Below are 20,364 nucleotides of genomic sequence, written 5' to 3' on the forward strand. Positions count from 1 at the left end.
GCCTGTCTCCACCGAGGCCCCATGTTGGCGACTGCAGAGCTAGGACGGCATGAGCGCACGTGGACACCGGTGCCCAGGGAGGGGAACTGACTGCCCCCGTCACATGGCCACCAAGCAGCCCGGCGGGGGCGAGGACTCACGATGCCTTGTGACTTCCCGCAGGTGCTCCTGCCACCGCTCCTCCTGGCCATGGGTCCCCTGGTCACCTCCTGCAATCGCCGAGTGTTCCCAGGGCTGCCTGTGCCCCTTCACCCTACGAGGCTTCTTCTCCTAATCCCCAAACAGCACTAGGATGGCCACAGGTACCCCTCCTGACGTCAGGTCTGTCACCAGCCAGGAGGGGGCGTGGTCGGTGAGACCCCGCACATTTCAGGTTGTTTCTCTTCAGAGAACAGGCTTTTTCTTCCCACCGCGAAGAGAAACATTGCAAGGCAAGGCAGTGGAGGCCACTGATGTCTCATCTAGAAAAAGCAGTGGTGACAAGACGCTGTAGAGGAGACCTTGGGTCATTGTGCATGCCATTAAGGGTAGGTGCTACACCTGTGCCGTTCAGATGTGGGTCAGGAAGCAGCAGCATCAGCATCACCTGGGAGTTTGTGAGAAATGCAGAATCCCAGGTCCCGCCCCCGACCTGCTGCATCAGAACCTGCCTTTTAACAAGGCCCCAGGGGATTTCTATGTACACGAAAGCCTGAGAATTACTGCCCTAAAAATGGTCAGTACTGAGATCGTAGAGATTTTTATTTTTGCTTTGTACATGTTACCTGTTCTTTAACTATATTTTTTTCACATGAATTTTTTTTATTGTGGTAAAATACACGTAACATAAAATTTATCATCTTAACCATTTTTAAGTGTACATACAGCTCAGTGATATTAAATATATAAACATGGCTGTGCATCCGTCACCACCATCAACCTCCCATACGTCTTTTCCTCTTGGAAAACAGACTCTATACATATGAAACGATCACTCCCCATTCCTTTCTCCTTCTCGCCCTTGGTAACTGCTATTGTGCTTTTTCTGTCTCTGTGAATTTGACTACTCTAAGTACCTCATATAAGTGGAACCATACAGTACTGCTCTATCTTTCTGTGACTGCCCGATTTCACTTGGCATAATGTCCTCAAGTTTCATCCATGTCATAGCATATTGCAGAGTTTCTTTCCTTTTCGAGGCTAATATTCCATTGTTTTGCTTATCCATTCACTTGGCGTTGGACACTCGGTTGCTCCCACATTTTTGCTCGTGTGAATAATGCTGCTATGAACAGGGGTGTACCAATATCTCTTCAAGGCCCTGCTTTCTTCAGTTCTTTTGGGCATATACCCAGAAGGGGAATGGGGTCAGTGTGTTCTGTCTGTATGGATTTACCTATTCTGGTCCTTCCCTGTTTTTAAAGCACAGCTCAAGTTTCCGCTTTTTTGTAAGCCTCCTCTACCCCCTCTCCCCCACCCCCAAAACAGAATGACAGTGTGGCCTGTGGAAGGGTTTTTCATGTTAGGTTATTATGGTAATTCTGTGACATGAATTACATTTATGATCAGGACAAACTGCAGAGGCACGTGATGGGCGAAAACCTCGTCGAGTTTCCAGTTGGCATTGCCCAAGGACAAGTAGAGTCAGTGGGTACAGTACTTGGAAAAAGGAGAAAAGAAAGCCCGACTTCTCTGTTCCGGGGTTGGTGAGAGGGGAACAGAAACTAAATGTTCTGCTAGACCAGGTGTCAAGAGAGGTAGATGTCTGAGGGCCTCGGGCGGGTGGGGTCTCCATCATGGGTGACACTTCAAGATGGCCTCTTGTCTGGTGGGAACTAGGTGTGGGCTATACTTTCTCAAAATCTCTTCCAGAAAAAATAGCCACGGTAGCATTTGGGAAGTCAGTCGAATTGCTGTGTTTCCACAGAGTGTTGACTGGTCCAATCTCCGGGCCCGGAGCGCGGCAAGGGTCCTGCGTGGTAGTCAGGCCTAAGTTGGGCTTCTGAGTCGGGGCCAGAGTTCCGTCAACTGGTATTAACATTAGAACAAAACCTGGACTCCCGTTACCATGGTCCTCGAGGCTCTTGCAGCTGGCTCCTGCCTGCCTATCTGATCTTTACTTCCCTTTTTTTTGCTTCTTGATGAAGTCTCAGCAGACTTCCTTCTGATCTGGGAAGATCAGACGCCAAGCGTGTTCCTGCCTTCTGGGCTCCACCCTGGCTGCGCTCTGCGTGGAACGCGGGTCTATCATATCTTCCCATGGCTGCTCTTTTTTTGTAAAGGGCTCAGCTCAGTGTCACCTGTGTGGAGGGGCTTTCCATGACTGTCCTGGCTTATGCGGCCCTCTTGCTTCCTCCCTGTCTATCAGCCTGTTTAGTTTCTCTTCCTAGTAGGTCTCTCTAACATCATCTGATTTATTAGTTTACTTAGCTAACTATTTGTTTCTTCCTAATAGAATTTTCTCTCTGTGAGAAGATGGCTCTTTTTTTTTTTTCTTTTTTCTTTTTACCACTTAAGTCTTATGTCCCCAGCTCTTAGGACATTGCCTGGATGTAGTAGAATTTAAAATAAATAGTAAGTGAGTCAATACACACAGTTAATTGTCCTCTCTGAGCTTCAGTCCCTCCTCCCCCCCCCCACCCCTGCAGTATGGGGATCCTAATACCTGGCTTGTAGGGTGGTTGTGAGAATTATAGGACATAACTCATGCAGAGTACTCCAGCATCCAGGAAGTGTTCAATGCAAGGTCTCAGTTGTCGTCACCCAGGAGGCCCTGGCACGACTTGGATGAATCGCTGACCATCTCTGTGGCGATGCCCCGCTGGCACTCCCTGGCGAAGCCCATATCGAGTTGCCCAAGAGAGAAACAGCTTGGAGGCATTTCAGGGCCTGCTTCGTGGGACATCTGCTCTCGTAGCTCAGGACTTGAGTCTCCTTTGAAATGACTGTGTTGTGTGTCTGGTGCATCGTAACACGTAGCCACGTCTCTGCTGCTTGGAGTCAGGGGGCCTCTCGTGAGCATCACGTGTAGCTCTGACAGTGGTCTGCCTGGTGCTTTGAAGTGTCCTCGCCCCAGACCCTCTCAAGTGGAAGTTCGGCGTGTGCCACGCGCGGTGGTTGGAAATGCCATTGGCTGCAAGTAGTAGCCCAGAGCACAGTGATTTGGACAAACGGGGTTGCTTGCTGTGTTGGAGTTAGGAGGTTTCCAGTGCTGGTTCAGCGGCGTAATGACGTCCAGGCTGGTGTCTTTGTGCGTCTTTTGGCCCTCCGGGCTTGTCACCTCATGGTAGCAAGATGCTGCTTAGCTCCGCCCAGTGTATTTCCGATTAAGGCAGGAAGGATGCAAGAAGGAATGAAGCCACTGATATCTGTTTTTTTTCCAGGATGGCATAATTTTCCCAGAACACTCCCTGTGTACTTCCGGTTACATCTCATCAGCTAGAACCTCTTAAGGTCCACCGTATAAGAGAGACTTAGAAGAGGTGTAATTAAGTTTTTTGGCTTCTATTGAGGAAGGTACCGTGGGAAAACGACAATGGCGACGATGGTGAGGTCAGCCAATGAGCTGTGCCTGCTGTGCTAGGAAACCTATATTTTAAGTAGACTATTGGTTCTCAGTTGAGGGCAGTGTTATCCCCTAGTGGACATTTGTCAGTATCCGGAGATGTCTTCGTTGCCACAGCTGGGATGTATGTGTGTGTGTGCATGCGCGCGTGTGTGCATGCATGTGCGTGTGCATGCGCGTGCTAACGGTATCTAGTGCATAGAGGCCAGAGATGCTGCTATACACGCTGGCCTTCGTAGGGGAGCCCCATCACGGAGAGTTATCTGCACCAAACGTCAATAGCGCCAAGGTTGAGAAAACCTGAGTTACACTACTCTGGACACGTTCTTCAAATTTGGGGACTGTAGTTTAGCTGCTTTCCTGTGATGTAGTAACAGGGAAATGGGAAAACTTCATTGTAATAATGTAGGTTATTGGTACCTGGTTTTGTTACTGATGTCGTTAAAGAGAAGGCTGATGCCAGTATAGGCTGATGCCATATATTATATGTCAGAAAGTCTTGACAAAAGGCTCATGTCAGACAGAACTAATTAAGCCTCATTGCATTTTAGGATCACAGAACAATGACATGAAAAGACAATTTCTGCTGGAGCGACTGCTGGATGCAGTGAAACAGGTAAGAAGAAGGCTCACATTTGACCTTGAGACCAAGTAATAGTGTCAGATAATGAATGTGGAGGTCATTTGCCCTCCTGTATAGACAGAGTGACTCACACTTTGTATCTGGGAACCCTGAGGGCAGTAATTTTCTCCAGGAAACGATAGAGCAAAGAAGGTGATCAGAGGCGGGGACAGAGGTGCTCTTGCTTTGTGACTTTCTGAAGCCCTATGGGGGACTCTCTCAGTGATGTCCCTTTGAGAAGGGCATTGATGTGGGTTTCAGGGTCTCTTTTCCAAGTAGCTGTGTTTTAGGGCAAGTCGTACGGGTGCTGAGGTGGTGGTCAGAGTTCGGATCCTGTGAACAGAGATAAGGAGGATAGGTGCTCGGGGTGGCATGGATTCTCCAGAGCTCTTTGCTGATTGACTGATGCTGTTTTTGACTCTCGGCTTTTGGCTGGGCGGGAAGTGAGCTTCGGCGTGAGCTGGCACCAGTTTGCTTGCCTGCCTGGACCAGACGTGCATCATTTATTGCACGTTCATCATGTGCTGGACTCTCTGCGTAGTGCTGTACATTTCATCTTTCTAACAACCCTGCGCAATAGTTCTTATAATTATTTACATTTTAAAACTAAAGAAACGGAAGCTCAGAAAGGTCCAATAACTTGCTAAAGGTGTCAGTGAATAAGTAGCAGAACTCGGGTCCCGCCCTGGGAATTCTAGGTAGCTCACATTGCGGAAGCGGCTACCGACAATTATATGCATGTAATCACAATAGAGGGAAATAAATACTTTAACGGAGATGTGTGTTGTGCTGATGTGAGCCCCAGAATTCAGCATCTGCTTAAGCCTTGGGGCATCCCGGTGTGGTGGAAAGGACACAGGCCCAGGAGTAGCTGGGGTTGAATGCCAGCTTCATCTCTTCGTATCTTTGTATGCTGGGACAACTCACCCAGCCTCTCTGGGCACCCCTCTGCTCTGTGATCAGGGCTGTTGAGGGAATTGTGTTTGTTGAAGTAGATAAAGGCCTGGTCAGTGCCTGGTCCACTGTAAATCCTGAGCCCACCTTATTCGTTTCTTCTTTCTTTGTCCCAGAAAACAGAAAATATGACAAGAGGATAAGGCTAGCGGAACCACTTTAAATATAGCAGTTAAATAGAAATAAATTGGAGCTTATGTGCAGAGCTGCACGTATTAGTATTATTATTTTTGGGGGGCGAAAGTGTTTTATATATGCTTTTTAAAAATCAACTTTATTCAGGTATAATCTTCATGCAATAAAATACACTAATTTTAAGTGTGCAGTTCTATTGAGTTTTTGACAAATGTATCATTTAAAATTCTATAAATGTGTGTGTATATACATGTATATTTTCTCTCTTTTGGATAAGTTCAGGAATCTTGCAAGCCTGCCACCCACATCAGAGATTCTACACCTTTAAAAGAGAGTAGTGGATAGTGGCCATGGTTGCACAATATTGTGAATCGAATTGTATAACTAAAAATGTTTAAACTGGCAAATTCGGTTGTTTATATTTTACCACGATAATAATAAAAAAAGAGAATAGTTTGCTGTCATTCGTACCCACCATGGGTAAATTGTCACTCAGCACAACCGAATGACTTATTCGAAGTGTGATTTATGCTGTTGTAATTTTTTAGCCAGTCACAACAACTTTGGGGCCCTGTCAAAAGGGACTCATTATTGCAGGCCTGTGGAAGTTTTCATTGCTGTCCATTAAGAGCCCTGTGTTTTGTTTAGACAGTCAGCTGCTGACATATGGAAGAAGCTTCCCAGATAACGTGGGGAAGGCTGTGTGTGTTTGTTTTCCTCTTGGCGTTGTTTTCCCACGAGGCTCACTTCTGTCCAAGTGGGAGATAAGGGCTTCCTTTAAGTGGTGGCAGGGAGGTTGGGACGTCTGTTGTCTTAGGTCTTGGACTGACACCCAGGGCAGGGGGAGGCCCTGACTGGGCACTTGGAGTTTCTGGTCCTTTAACTCTTGAGCCCCTGAGACCTGTGTGGCCTGTTTTGTGATGTTTGAATGTTCCATCCCAACAGCCGATCTCAGCAATTTCTTTTTCCACGCAGTGCCAGATCCGCTTTGGAGGGAGGAAGGAGATCGCCTCGGATTCCGACAGCAGGTAAATATGTCGTTTCTAAAACCACTGACCATCAAGAGCAAAAAGGTGGCAAGAGAGGACCAGCTTCTATATTCTGCCTCTGCAGCCCGGTGGTGCAGGGATTGAATGTGGAGATCTCTAGACAGCTATGCGGTGACTACTCTAAAGTATTTCCACCTTCCCTTAATTCTCCTTCTTGGCTTCTGTTCTGAGGGAATTACTTGAAATACCTTTCTGCATGAAGTTATTTTTAGGGTAACTTATAATGATGAAAACTCAGAAATCTAAATGCTCAACAATTGGGAAATGGTTAATAAAGTATAATGCATCATGGGATGAAATGTTATATAGCCATTAAATCGATGTCTGTATGGAATTTACTTTAAGTAGAAAATACATATGTAGAATTTAAAAATTATATAATTCATAAAAATAACAAGAGCAGGATGCAAACTTGTATAGATGCAGAGCGATCCTGTGTTAAACAACTCTGGCTAAAAATGGACCAAAATGTGAACAAAGATAAGAATACTGGAAATATTCGAACTCTTTATCTTTTCTGATAATTTTTTTCAAAAAAATTGCCATTGACCTTCACGACCCAGGAAAAGCTGACATAATTGCAAAAGCTTGTAACATCAGGGGACACAGAGGTTCTTGGCACAGGTAAGGGACACACAGGCACTCGATGGCAGTGTTCTGTGAAGCCGTTCAGAGCTGATCGGTGCTCGGAAGGCCTGGAGGGCCAGGAGGCTCGTTCCTGCAGAGGCGGGGAAGTCACTTGCTCAGCACTCGTCTCACCCCGGAGACTGTCCACATCCTCCACCCTCTGACGCCAGCCTGCCTGGCAGAGCCACTTCCCTTCTCCGTCCTCTCACACCCTTGTTCTCCTGTGACACTTTACCAGCCGTGAGCACAGCACGTAGCGCTACATTTTAATGGAGGTGCGGGGACTATTGGAAACTGGGTGCAGACTTAAAATGGTACCCCCACCCCTATACTCTCTGTCTTGTCTTTGTTTAGTTTTTCTCCGTAACACTTATCACCAACTAATAAACCATAAATTATGCCACCGTGAAGCTTGTGAGCTTTGAGGGCAGAAGGCAGCTTCTCCATCCTTTGCTTCTCAGTGTTTTGCACAAACCTTTTGTGCCTGTCACACGTTAGGTTCTTAGCATATGTTTGTGGCATTAGATCATTAGACTGATTTATTGCTTCAGTTCATCCAGGGGCCTGCGGATATGCGCTGGTCAGGCAGGCCTGTGAGGGAGCGCGTGGGCTGTCCAGGCCCGCCTTTGAATCCTGGCTCTTCCTCTTTCCAGCTGTGTGACGTGCCTAACCTCCCAGAGCCCAAGATTACATCTATTTTGATACTGTGCTTTAAATAAGAAATATATGTTTGTTCTTTGTCCTTATTTCTGGTACTGAGCTCCTAAAACCTGTGGAATTTCCAAAGTGACAATAGCCATAAAGGTGTCTTTTGTTGTGTCTTTGTAGTGACTTCCCTGAAATCACCAAAGGTTGGGAGCGGGTTGCTGGGAGAACCAACCACATGATTAGGGGGTTAGAACTTTCAGCGCTAACGCTCACCTCAGGGGCGAGGGGAGAGGCTCAAAATTGAATTCAATCACCAATGGCCAATGATTTAATCAACAACACATAGGTAATGAAGTCTCCATAGCAACCCAAAAGAACTTGGTTCAGAGAGCTTCCGGTCGGTGAGCACTTGGAGGTGCCAGGAGACTGGGCTGCTTGCAGAGAGGGGTGGAACCCTCTTCCCACATACCTTGCCCTAAGGATCACCTACATTCGTTACTTCCTTTTATAGAAACCTGGTAATCCAGTAAGTAAAATGTTTTTTTGAGTTCTATGAGCCACTCTAGCGAATTAATCAAACCTGTGGAGGAGGTCATGGGAAGCTCCAAGCTATATATCTGGTCAGTCCGAAGCACAGGTGGCAACCTGGACTTGTGACTGTCCCCTGAAGTCAGAGTCAGGTGTAGTCTTGCAGGACTAGACCTTAACCTGTGTGACCTGATGCTGTCTCCAGGTAGAGAGTGTCAGAATTGAGTTGAATTGTAGGACTCCCGGCTGGTGGAGAATTGCTTGGTGACGAGGGGAAACCCACACATAGGTGTCTACCTGGCCGGTTGTGAGGACTGAGTTGTATACTGTGTGGGAAAGTGCCGAACATGTAGGAGGCCCTTGCCCCTCAGGGAGTGAAGTCTGGCTGGGACACTTGTTTCTCAGCTCCCGACACCTACCCCTGCTGCCTGCTGATGCACACAGACCACAGATAGAGTGCAAGGGCAAAGGTGAACTCGCGAGCCTTTGTATTGTTCTCTTTTGCTCCCAAAGGAACAATTGAAGATGGAGGATTTCTTTAGAACCATGTAACTCTGGGCCTAGGTGTCAGTCCTGTTTGGAAAATGGGACTCTCTACCCACATCCTCCTCTTCCAGGAATCTAAGAACCTGTGTCTACTAAGAGATAATGGAAAACTGGAAGAGATTTTTCTTAAAAGGCCAAGTGTTCTCTTTGAATGCATTTTAAATTTACCATCTTAGGAAAAGCTTTAGGCGGGACCGACCGTGAGGTGTTGGCTTGTGATTGCAGCTAGGGCAGCGGTCCCCAACCCTTCTGGCACCAGGCACCAGGGCTCCTATGAGCGTCTGGTGCCTGATGATCTGAGGTGGAGCCGAGGCGGTGATGCTGGCGCTGAGGATCGGCTGCAAATACAGTGAAGCTTCACTCCCTGGCCCGCCACTCACCTTCTGCTGTGCGGCCCAGGGGTGGGGAGCTGTGCTGGGGGGGGGGGGGAGGGGGAGGATGGGTGTGTGTGTGTGTGTGTGTGTGTGTGTGGGGTGGTGGTGGTGGTGGTGGTGGTGGTTGGAGACTCCTGAGCTAGAGAGCCCAGCTGGTTGGATGAGCATCAGTAGGAACCTTTGAAAGGGTCGTGCACTGGTATATCTGCCAGGGCTCTTTGGGGACAAGCAACTGAAATCTACTGTGGTTGAGGACATTGTGATCTCATGGAATTGATGGCAGGCCAGGCCTGGAAACAGGAAGGAGTCAAGGTAGTTTTGGAAGACTCATAAGTTGGAAAATAGAAGCCAAGAAATGGTCTCCTCGCAGTCATGGTGATTCAGCTAAGGTTCTGCTGGTGGAATTGAGGGAAGATAGTTTGCCTAGGGGCTATTCCCCCGCCCCTCCAGGATGCGCCTCTGGAATTTCTCCCTTGCGCCTTTACTCAGCCCTCTCCCTCTTTTGACTCACTGAAGTGGGGAGACTCTGGGGTGAGAAATGAGCCAAAGCCAGGAGAAGGCTCCAGTGTGTTTTCCTCATCCTTTGTTCAGCTTAGGCTAATCATAATATCATTATAATATCACCTGCATTGCAGGTACTACATCTTCAGGCCCTGCCCCCCAAGAAAAACAAAAGCCTGTAATCCAGACGGCTTGGCGTGACTTACTCTCTTAAGTGTGTACTTTTGCTTTAACAAACCCTGCTCTTTCCTTCTTGCTGTTTGCCTGTTCTTGATTTCTTTCTTGCAGCATAAGGCAAGAACTTGGCCACCAGAGCTCCGGGTCGGGGTCCCGCTTTGGGGTCCCGCTTTGGACTCTCGCCCTGTCAAGCTCTCTGGCATCAGAACGAACATCGGCTGTTTTCCGATTCTCTCTCATTCTGCTCAAGATTGACATTCTGAGAAGGAAGCACATGATTGCTCAGTCTTGGGTCACTTGGCCACCTCCTGGCCAGCAGCAGAAGGATCTGGCAGAAGGAGTTTCTGGGGAGCGTGATGGCTTGTGTAGTGAGAAGGTGTCTGCTTGGGTTCACCATTTCACCAAGACAATATTAGGGAACAAAAGATATACCTTTAACATGACGCGCGGGTGCTGTTATGAAGGCGGAATGAAGACGGGGTGGTGAAAATGCCCAGCAGTGGTCCCCTGTTGCTGCCGTATGATGATGGTCTCTCCTGTATAGTATGGAGTTGGCATCTACGTCATCAATCTCATTTCATCTTTGCAACGACCCTGACAACAAGGGGGGGGGAGATAATTTTTCTGCTTTTACAGGCATAAAAGCTTGGAGGCCGGTCATCTGTGCAGCGTTGGTTTGTCATCTCGAACTGTCGGTCCGGGGGGCGCAGGCGTGGGTTAGGTGGGTCGCGTGGTTGGTCGGCAGTGGATGGGACTGGAGTGCAGAGACCGCGTTCTGGGGGTGGCCCTCACCCTCTGCCACCGCATCCCCTCTTGTCTTTCCAGCATCGACTTTCCCAGATTGAGAGATTCATGTCACTGCAAACACTTAACATTATTTTAAGTGTTAAACGTCATGGCGTTAAATTCCTTTGCTTAGTTTTTCTCCTTTCAGTTCTTCTTAAGTCTCAATGTAGTTGGGGACAAGACTTGATCTGGTGTGAATATTAAGCTGATTTAAATGAAATCACCAATATTCTATCGTCTTTGATTTACAAAAATAACAGTATCATACAGTTCTAAATTACATGTCTCTGAACTTCTCCTCTTTAAACAGAGAGCCCATGCGCCAGGCTCAGCCTTCCCCTGGCCATGGCCGAGACAGACTTTAACTTTATTTCAGTTACATTTACTTTTAGGGCTACTCTGTTTAGGGCCCATGATGCTGGCTTTCCATGGCTTTGCAATAGCGATAGAGTTTTCCCTTGTAAAACAGGCTTATTTAAGTGAAAAAAAAAAATGAGTCAAACTCAAGACAAGTACATACCTTCAGATGTGACAAAAGTGGCTGAGGTGGTTGTGAGTGACTGAAATTTGCAAAAGAGAGTGCCGTCAGGACTGAAGCTGTTGTTTGGTTTTTGGGCCTACGTGATACACAGTGTTTTTCTGCTAAAACCAAAAATGCAAAGTGTGAGTGTGCGTGTGAGTGTGCGTGAGTGTGCGTGTGTGAGAGAGAGAGTTGTTTGATCTGGCGAGGTAACACAGCAAGATGCAATCGTCCTCATGTGAGGTGTAAACCAGCATTCGCATGAGAAGAGATGAGAGGCAGGGCTTGTTTTTTGCCCATCCGATCTCGTCCTGAGGAACTTCAGGAGCAGGAGGTGGTGGCCGTCACTGGGCCCTCTGATGTGTGTATTTCTCCTCATCCTTTCTGTTGGTGGTGTTCTCCTGCTCTGTTTCCCACTAAGAACAAAGACTCATTCTTGTGCTTCGTTGAAAGTATTCCACAGTCTGTCAGTCAGACCGGTCTGTGGAGAGGCTGTAACATACCTTTTCAGTATTTTGCCTCCTGGAAATAATGGCCCAAGAACTCATCAGGCACTGAAAGTTGACCTCAAAGACTAGATACGTTGTTGTCCCACAGAAGCGTCTTCCTCCCCTGTGGGATGACAGAATGTAATCTGGAACATAAGCTTTCCCTTGGAATTACAAATAGCAACCCGCGGACTGAGCGTGGGTTTGGAGCTCAGAATTCGGATCCTGGTGTTGCCAGGTCTGAGTCGTGTTGGACTGTGGGTAAATTTCTGACTCTCTTGTGCCTCAGCATCCCCGTCTGTAAACAGGGGTACTAGTCACGATATTCACTCCACACGGAATATTGTGACTTAGTTCCTGTGTAGTTCTTAGAACGGGGTCTGGTGGCCAGTAAGTTTCCAGAAATTACTAGCTATTGTTATCGTCATTAGAATTTTATGTAAAGTGCCTTGACACTTGGTGAATACTCTCGGCACACTGGGTCTCTTTGCGATTATGGGTGGCAGTGAGTTGGCTTTGGGTATTTGTCTCAGAACATTTAGAAATTGTCAATTTTTATGATTCTTCCAGGTGACTATGCCAGAAGAAATCAGAGGAGAGCATTTCCTCTTCCCAAGCATTCCGGGGAAGGGTGATTTGTTTCGGTGATTTTTCAGTACTCGTTGAGGAATTAGAATCATTATTGAACTTTTAAGGACGCTAAAAAAACAAAAGCAGCTGCCCTTTGCTGCTCCCTCATATTATTCTTAGCGCAGTGGAAAACTGTCATACGCATTCCTCTGGACACTTATGAAACCAAATGGCTTTTTCAGGCATTCCTTTCCCTCTTTTCAACGTCTCTGGAAGTTCATCATGTGATTTTTATTTTCTGTTTGTCACACGTTTCTTACCAGCCTCCTATTAGTTTGAGGTATCTGGATGTTCTGATTCTTTTCATCTTGGCAAAAACTCCGGAGATTCATTTGTTAGAATCTTGAGCACTCGATTTCCACTTTGAGGCTCCGTAGTACATAGTTCCACATTGCATCTCCTTTAATTTTACTATATCGATCAAACGAATTGATTTCTTTTTGGAAAAAGAGTATTTTTAGTAATTGGGGAGCTCTGGGGCATTTAGCAAGTCTGAGCACATTTCCATGTCTAAATTTTAATAAATATTTATATTGTTTATATTGATAAGCTCTTGAGAGCTGTGCTTGGCCCACAGGAAATAATATGTAAGCACTATCTTTGTCATCATCATCATCATCATCACCATCCTGACGGTGGAGAGAGGCCGTGAGCATGAGGTATGACACATACTTACTTCATGCCTACCTAGCCACAAGTCAGCAATTACCAGCTGTGTCGTTTGGGACTTACTTAGCTTCTTGAGGACTGTCGTACCCTCTGGAAAATCAGATGATGATCATGGTACCTACTTCTTATGGTTGTAGGGATGATTAGATGTAATAATGTTTGCTTGACACACCCGGTAAGAACTTAATAAACTCAATACGTTTTCTTTCTATGACTAGACATAGCAGTGTTTTGGCTAATTTGGAAACTAAAGGCTAGAATGATTGCTTATTAATTCCCTTATTTAGCAGATGTTTGTTTATAGATCACTATGTTGGCATTGGGGGTGCAAACTGGTTGAGATGGTTGCTGTCTTCAAGGAATTCCAAATTGAGCCCAGGGGATGGACATGTAGACTGTGGACAGTCGTGGCGGCTGCAAAACTAATTACTCGGTACAGGCGTGAGAGGTGCGTACAGGGTCCCTGGTGGTCAGGCGGGCAGGATGGGAATTCCGGGCAGTGGGAATAGCAAATGCGAGGGTGCACGGAAGTGCGGGAAGGCGGCGGGCTTGGGGACGGTGTGTCCGTTGTGTGTGCTGGGAGGCGGCCCGGACAGTCCTTACTGGATTCTTCTCTTGTTGTTACGGGGAAGTGTTCGGACTTTATTAATTAGGGTACTGTTTCTTAAACTATTTGTATACCATTTTTACAGTTTTTGCTATTTCTGTATACCCTCTGGGCCAGAGATTGGCCTGAGGTGGAATTTCCAGGCCCTGTCCACTCTGGTCTTGTCATAAGTAATACCATCAGTGAAATCAAAGATCGGTGGCTGGGTATATTTTTTTCCTTGACACATTGAAATGATTAACATAAAAATGTTCATCTATGTTTCCCCTTAAAATCATGTCACATACTGTGTACATGTAGCAAAGTGTGGTTTGGGCAAATAAGGAACAAAGGTAGTTAACAACATAGCTGTGCATTTCAGAAGGGGGGCTTCTGTTCAGGGCGCCAGGGGCTCGGGTGAGGTGACATGGGGTCCGGCAGCGCAGGGAGAGGTGTCTCTGCGGTGGACCAGAGGGCCGAGTGAGTGGAGGCGGTGGGGTAGTATTGGGAGAAGCGACGGAAGGATTGAGAAGCCTTAGGCCTGAGCCTTGATGAGATTGAATGACTGACTGGGTATGGGGAGGAGAGATAAATGCCCTGGCTCTAAGGTGTGGCCAGAAAGCAGAAAAAATATGTGTTGTTTTAATGTTTTTTCCCCCTTTCTTTCTTTTTTAATTAAAAACATTGTTTTTAAAGCCAGGATTTTGTGTGGAGTTGCTTTCTCCCCAGCTATGGGCTCCGGCCAAACTTGGCGCTCCCGCTGGCCACTGACTCAATGCCACCTCTCTGTTTCCGCGTTTCCCTCCAATTCACTCCTTCTGCTTCCAGGGCCCGCGTTTCTCTCTGTTCTCTTTCCCCCTTCGGATTTGCCGGCTCCTTCAGCCGATTCCTTCCCAGCTGCCATCTTCTCTTCTTGATTTCGAATGTCCTTATCTGCCAAGCGAGCCCCAAGCAGTGTTTGCGTCCAGACCAAGAGCGGGAGGTCTGTCTACCCCAGAGCAGATGCTTACTGTGTTTCTATTTGTAACTTTAAAATGGCTGGAAATTGCGAATTTACCCATTTCAAAATGGGTTATTTTTCTAATTTCTGGCTCCTCTAGTAGAACATCCGTGGATTCCTTTTTACGTGCCTGTCTGCCACCCTCAAACCTTCACATTTACCGTATCTTGAAAACTACTGCCTTGTGAATTTTCACTGTTACCAAGCTTGCATTTTTTGTCAACTATTCTTCCTTTTTTTTTTTTTTTTGGCCTCTTCTCTCTCTATCAGATCCTCTTCTTCCTCCCTTGAGTAACTTAGATTACTGATAAGAAATTATTTGTGTTTTTTTTTTTTTTTTTTTTTTTTTTGCCTACGGTCCTTAATCTTTTACAAATAAAATACACATGTATGTACACATTTTATTACCATTGTTTTACAAAAATTGAATTATGTATATATAATGATGGTCTGTATCCGTATTATCTTTAGCGCTATCCTGTCAAAATGTTTCCAAGTTATAGTTCTAATAATTCTTTTTTAAAATAAAATATAATAAAAACATAAATTATACTGCATGATGCAGATGTACAACCACTTGCTTATAAAGGAATGCTGATTTTGTGTCCAATTTTTACTGCTATGGACAACGAAACAATAGATATCTTTGAGCATCTTTTCTTATATACTAAGAATTTCAGTTCTTTGGCATGGACTTCCAGGAGTTGGGGTGCTTGGTCAAAGAGAATATGTGTTTATTTTTTGTAGTTGTGATCAAGTCTTTTTCTAAACACTTCTGACAGCAGCGCAGGAGACTGCTTTTTTCTTTCTTGCCAACAGTAGTTTTGAGTGTTTTGAAGTTTTGTCAGTCTGATGGGTGAAAAGTGGGGCTCACTGCCACTTAATTCGCGTTTCCTTGATTGCTAATGAATTTCAGTATCTTTTTCTTTTAACGTTTGTTGACTCTTGGGCTTTCCTTTTTTTGTGCAAAGCTTCTTCATATTATTTGCTCATTTTATTGGATTATTGGTCCCCTTGTCATTTTGTGAGAGCGTTTTATATATTATAGTACCTAATTAACCTTTCCTCTGTTTTCAGCATTGTAAAATGTTTTCAATTTGATTTGCCCAGTATTTTTGTAAGCGTAGATAATAGTATCTGTAATAGTACCACATTATAATACCTACCTACTTACCAGTTTTTGGATTTTCAGTGTTTTTAAGATCTTAACAGTAGAGTGTACATATGATCTCTTTAATTTTCTTGTAGGATTTTTATTGTTTACAGTTAATCTGTTAAGCCATCTGGAATTTGTTTGCATGTGGTCTATGGGATAAGTCATAGATCCAGTTTTCCTTTCTTCTAGATGGTTGCTCTCTTTCTCACATATCTTTTTGGCCCTTTATCCTGGGCTACAGTTAACTTTTAATTTGACTTAGCACAGAGAGGGGATGCACAGGGCCAGAGCATGCGGCACTAGTGGCGAACACTGTGCCGATGCGATTGCCCGCTATGAGGACCCCCGGCAGAGCGAGGAACGTGGGAGGCCCTCGCACATTGGTGCTGTCACACTGAGGATGAGGTGCCCTCGGCCCTCATTATCCTTGCTCTAGATGAGTTTGCCTGAATTTTCAAGGATGCTTAAATCCACCCACATGATGGCAGATATGCAAGTAATTGAAAGGACATTCTCATAAAGCCCACTCCTTTTTCCCTTTCTCCCTTCAAGTGGGAATCATACCATTTAAATTACTCTGTAGCTTACTTAAGAATAAACTTCGCTGTATGTTATGGACTTTGTTGTAGGTCACCGGATAACATTAAAATCACAGTTATATCAATGGCATCTTTCTGTGTAATTAAGAAAGAAAAACCAATGCCCGTTTTAATTCTATAATTGCATTAATTATGAGGCACATCTATATTTCAGAGACGTTAAAAAGTGGGAAAAAAGGTGCCTCTTAATGTTAAGTATGACATCTCATTCTTTAAAAATTTTTGCTTAATATTTTATAGTGCGAAGGTGCTATAACTTATTGTTCTGTTAATGGATGTTCAGGTTGTTTCTAGCTTTGTTTTCGTTTTTGCTATTATAACCAATTCTGCAATAAGATATTTGTGCATATATGTATATCCTTTCCTACTAGTGCTTTTATATTTAATTGTTTATTTAAACTCTTAATTTTGAGATGATTGTAGGTTCACATGCAGGTATAAGAAATAATAAAGATTCCATTTACCATTTACCTCCAGCCCCCAATCGGAACATCTTCTAAAACTCGAGCATGGTGTTATAAATTTCCCTAGTTTTCCTTATAGTGTGTGTGTGTGTGTGTGTGTGTGTGTGTGTGTGTGTGTGTGTATGTTTAATTCTGTGCAGTTTTATCGCTGTGCAGGTTCATGTGCCCACCACCACAGTCGAGATACAGAATAGTTTCATTGTCACTATTCATCACCACAGAAGGGATCCCTTCTGCTGCCTTTTTATACCCACACCCACGTCCTTCCAGTTGCCTCCCTTCCTCTTGCTAACTCCTGGCAACCACCAGTCTCTTCTCTAATCCTATAATTTTGTCATTTCAAGAATGCGATATAAATGGAATCATACAGCGTGTAACCTTTTGGGATTGGCACCCCCTTCCGCGCCACCCCCCTCCGCCCCCGCTGCACTCAGCATAATTGCCATGAGATTCATCCAGGTTGTTGCATGTATCAATAGTGTGTGTTCCTTTTTATTGCAGAGTAATATTCCATGGTATGGATATACCACAGTCTGTTCGTTCGTAAGTCATTGAAGGACATCTGGGTTGTTTTCAGTTTTTGGCTTTTGCAAATAATTCTGCTGTAAACATTCATGTACAATGTGAGCAGAGTTTTTGTTTTTCTCAAGTAAGCAACCCGCAATTGCTGAGTTGTATGATAATTGCATATTTAGATTTATAAGAAACTGCCAAACTGTTTTCCGGACTGGCTGTACCACTTACATTCCCAGCAATGCATAAGTAATCCAGTTTCTCTGCATTCTTGTCAGCCTTTGGTATTGCCATGATTTTCTAGTTTAGACATTCTTATAGGTGTGTAGGCTTATCTCATTGTGGTTTTAACTTGCATTTCCCTAATGGCTAACAATGATGTTGAACATAGTTTTATGTGCTTGTATGTGCATATACTTTTTGGTGAAATGTCTATTTATAGTTTTTACTTATTTTCTAATTAGTAGTGCTTTTATTTTTATAGGCTACATTCCTAGAAGTAAGATTGCTGGGTTTAAGGTACGGACCTTTTAAAAAATTATATTTCCTGGTCTCTTTGCAGAAAGATGTAGCAATTCATATTTGTATTCCTATCAACAGTACTCATTTATGTATATTCTTGCTAGATCTATGCTTGGTTTTAAAATCGATAGTCCTAAATTGGTATTTTGGTGTTGTGACACTTTCTTGGCCACTAGTAAGCTTGAATATCTTCATATGTTCATTGGCCAACTATTTTTTCTTCTTTCATGGTTTGTTTGTTCAGTTTCTTTAACATATATATATATGTATTTATATATATATGTATTTTTTGAGTTGCTTCTCTGTTTTCTTATCCATTTGTAGAAAACTCTTCATTTACTATATTAATCCTTTTTTTAGCTATATGTGCTGTAAATATTTTCTGTCATTTATCGTTTTTCCATATTTATGATATCTTCTGTTGTGTAGAAATTTAAAAATCTTATGTAGTTAATTCTATAAACATTACAAATCTTGGTTTTAGAGTATCCAGTCCCGATACTGCATTTTCCTCTATTGTTTCTACATTTTAATTTTTTACTCTTATATTTTTCTTTGATCTTGATTTGTTTGGAGTTAGTTCTTTTTGTGGTTTGAGATAGAAGTTTATTCTTGTTTTCATTTAGCCCTATAGCCACTTGTGTCAGTGACACTGGTTAAATAGCCCACTCTTACCCATTTGGATTGAAGTTCTACTATAATTATAAATAAAATACTTCATGTTTATCTGTTTTTTTTTGGGTGGTTCTCCATATTGCTCCATCAATTTGTTTATCCCTGTGCTCAAAACTATACTATGCCAGGTCCTTCCTGTGGTTATTATTGGAATTATATTAAATTAATAAAATTTTATTAAATTTATATAATACTTTTGGATAAATTGATATTTTTCTTTTAGTAAAGCTTATTTAGGAAAATTGTGTTTCTATTTATTTTGACTTTTATACCTTTTAAGAAAATATTATGTTTTTTTTCAGATATGACACATCTTTCTTATTAACAACATGGTTTATTTTACTTATGTTACTATCATGAATGGAATTTCTCTCCCCCATTTTGTCTACTTAAAAAAACTTTTAATGTTATAGTTTTTTTTTGAGGAGGGGCTTTTTTATTTGTGGGCTAGAAACATTTTTATAATTTTTTATAGATCTACCTTTTTTCACTTACTATTATAAACCAAAGCTTTAAAAAATGCTATTTCAAATTCTCTATAAACATTTAAACTAGTTGCATTATTTTTCCTCATCATAACTTTTCATATTTTTTTATTCTTTATAACATAAGAGAGCAGTATTTCTGGTTCTTGAGATATGATACTTTCTTAATGCTTATTTTAGAAAAAAGCTAAATTCAGAAAAGCATAGAGATAAGAAAGATATCACCATTAATTTTTTTTTTTACCAAGAGGCTCTTAATTTTTTCACATAATTCCCCTAAGAATTTTTTTTTGAATAGTTGAGAGCATACTTAATACATAGTTTCATATCATTCTTATTTCATTTTACATTGTATTATAAACATGTTGGCTTCTCATTCATTATAAGCTCTTGGTAAATATTTTTAAGGGTTAAATAGCATTCGAGTATATATTGTACTATCATTTGTTTAACCAGTTCCCTGTCAACTATTTAGGTGTTTTTTAACTTTCTACTGGTATCAAAATGTTGTTTTGAATATTTTTATCTTAAATCTTTATTTGACTTGTAGATTACAGCCAAGGTTTGAATTCTGCCAGTAAAATTAATGGGTTAAAGGGTATGAACCTTTTTGAAAACTTAATTTATAAAACATAAATGTAGAGTATGGCCCATTTTAAATGTTCATCATGTAATGGGCTTACTTTCGCAAGGTTAGTTGGTAATTGTACTATCTTAGGTCTGCGATGTGACTAATGCTAATTGGCTGATTTTTATGGGTATAGTTGACTCCATTCCAGGTGACGTTGGAGCGTTCCACGTGAGGATAATCTAGTCCATTTTCATGCTTGTGCTTGGTTTTTCCCTTAAGGCTTCAGTAAAGCTATAACACAGTAAAAGGATTAATTTGAAATATAGCCTTCTGTCACAAGGTTAATTTGATGCAGGGTGTAAGAACAAAGCATTTATTGCTGATCCTGTATGTTATTCTAACATTTGCCATAAAAAAAAAAAAAAGAACCCACACAGGATTCTTAGGAATCTTATTGTAGACTAATGTGGCAGGTTAAGCAGTCTTGAAATATAGGCCAGAGCTCATGAAAACCAGCGCTTGCAGAATTTTAGCAGTAAACTAGTTTAGCTTGTGCAGTATCTGGCTATGCTGGTGTTGGCAGACAGTTTTAAATTCAGCAGGAGGAAGTTATTTTGTTTTTCATGCATTAACTCCTTCACTCCGTCATCAGACTTTCACTGAGCATCTTGAGGGAATTAAAAAAAACCCCCAGCATTATTGAAATGTAACTTAGATACCATAAAAATCTATCTCTCGTAAGTGTGCAACGCAGTGATTTTTTAGAATAGTACGTTTACGGAATTGTGTAACCATCCCCATATTCCAGTTTTAGAACATTTTTATTATTCTGAAAAGTTCCCTTGTGCCCATTGACAGTTTATCCTTGATTACACTCCCGGCCCTAGGCAATCACTAATTGATTTTTAGTTTCTATATATTTACCTTTTCTCAATATTGTGGAATCAGACAGTGTATGGCTCTAAGGGTCTAACTTCTTCCCTTTAACATAATAT

At 43.0% G+C, this 20,364-nt stretch overlaps 1 protein-coding gene across 5 annotated transcripts in view; it reads left to right on the forward strand.

Moving 5' to 3' along the window:
* SNX29 (sorting nexin 29) overlaps positions 1 to 20,364 on the forward strand; it is a 441,832-nt gene that overhangs the window by 16,245 nt on the left and 405,223 nt on the right. For 4 of the 5 annotated variants that reach the window (XM_036226319.1, XM_036226320.1, XM_036226321.1 and 1 more), the window contains exons 2-3: positions 4,096 to 4,160; positions 6,231 to 6,283. In XM_036226319.1, the coding sequence (XP_036082212.1) occupies positions 4,113 to 4,160; positions 6,231 to 6,283 (101 nt within the window). In that variant the 5' untranslated portion in view covers positions 4,096 to 4,112. Of the gene's footprint in view, positions 1 to 1,868; positions 3,532 to 4,095; positions 4,161 to 6,230; positions 6,284 to 20,364 lie in introns of those variants that run through there. The other variant, XM_036226318.1, reaches the window with a different exon arrangement.

Source organism: Rousettus aegyptiacus, unplaced genomic scaffold (genome assembly GCF_014176215.1).
Source record: "Rousettus aegyptiacus isolate mRouAeg1 unplaced genomic scaffold, mRouAeg1.p scaffold_m13_p_8, whole genome shotgun sequence".
NCBI classification, from domain to species: domain Eukaryota; kingdom Metazoa; phylum Chordata; class Mammalia; order Chiroptera; family Pteropodidae; genus Rousettus; species Rousettus aegyptiacus.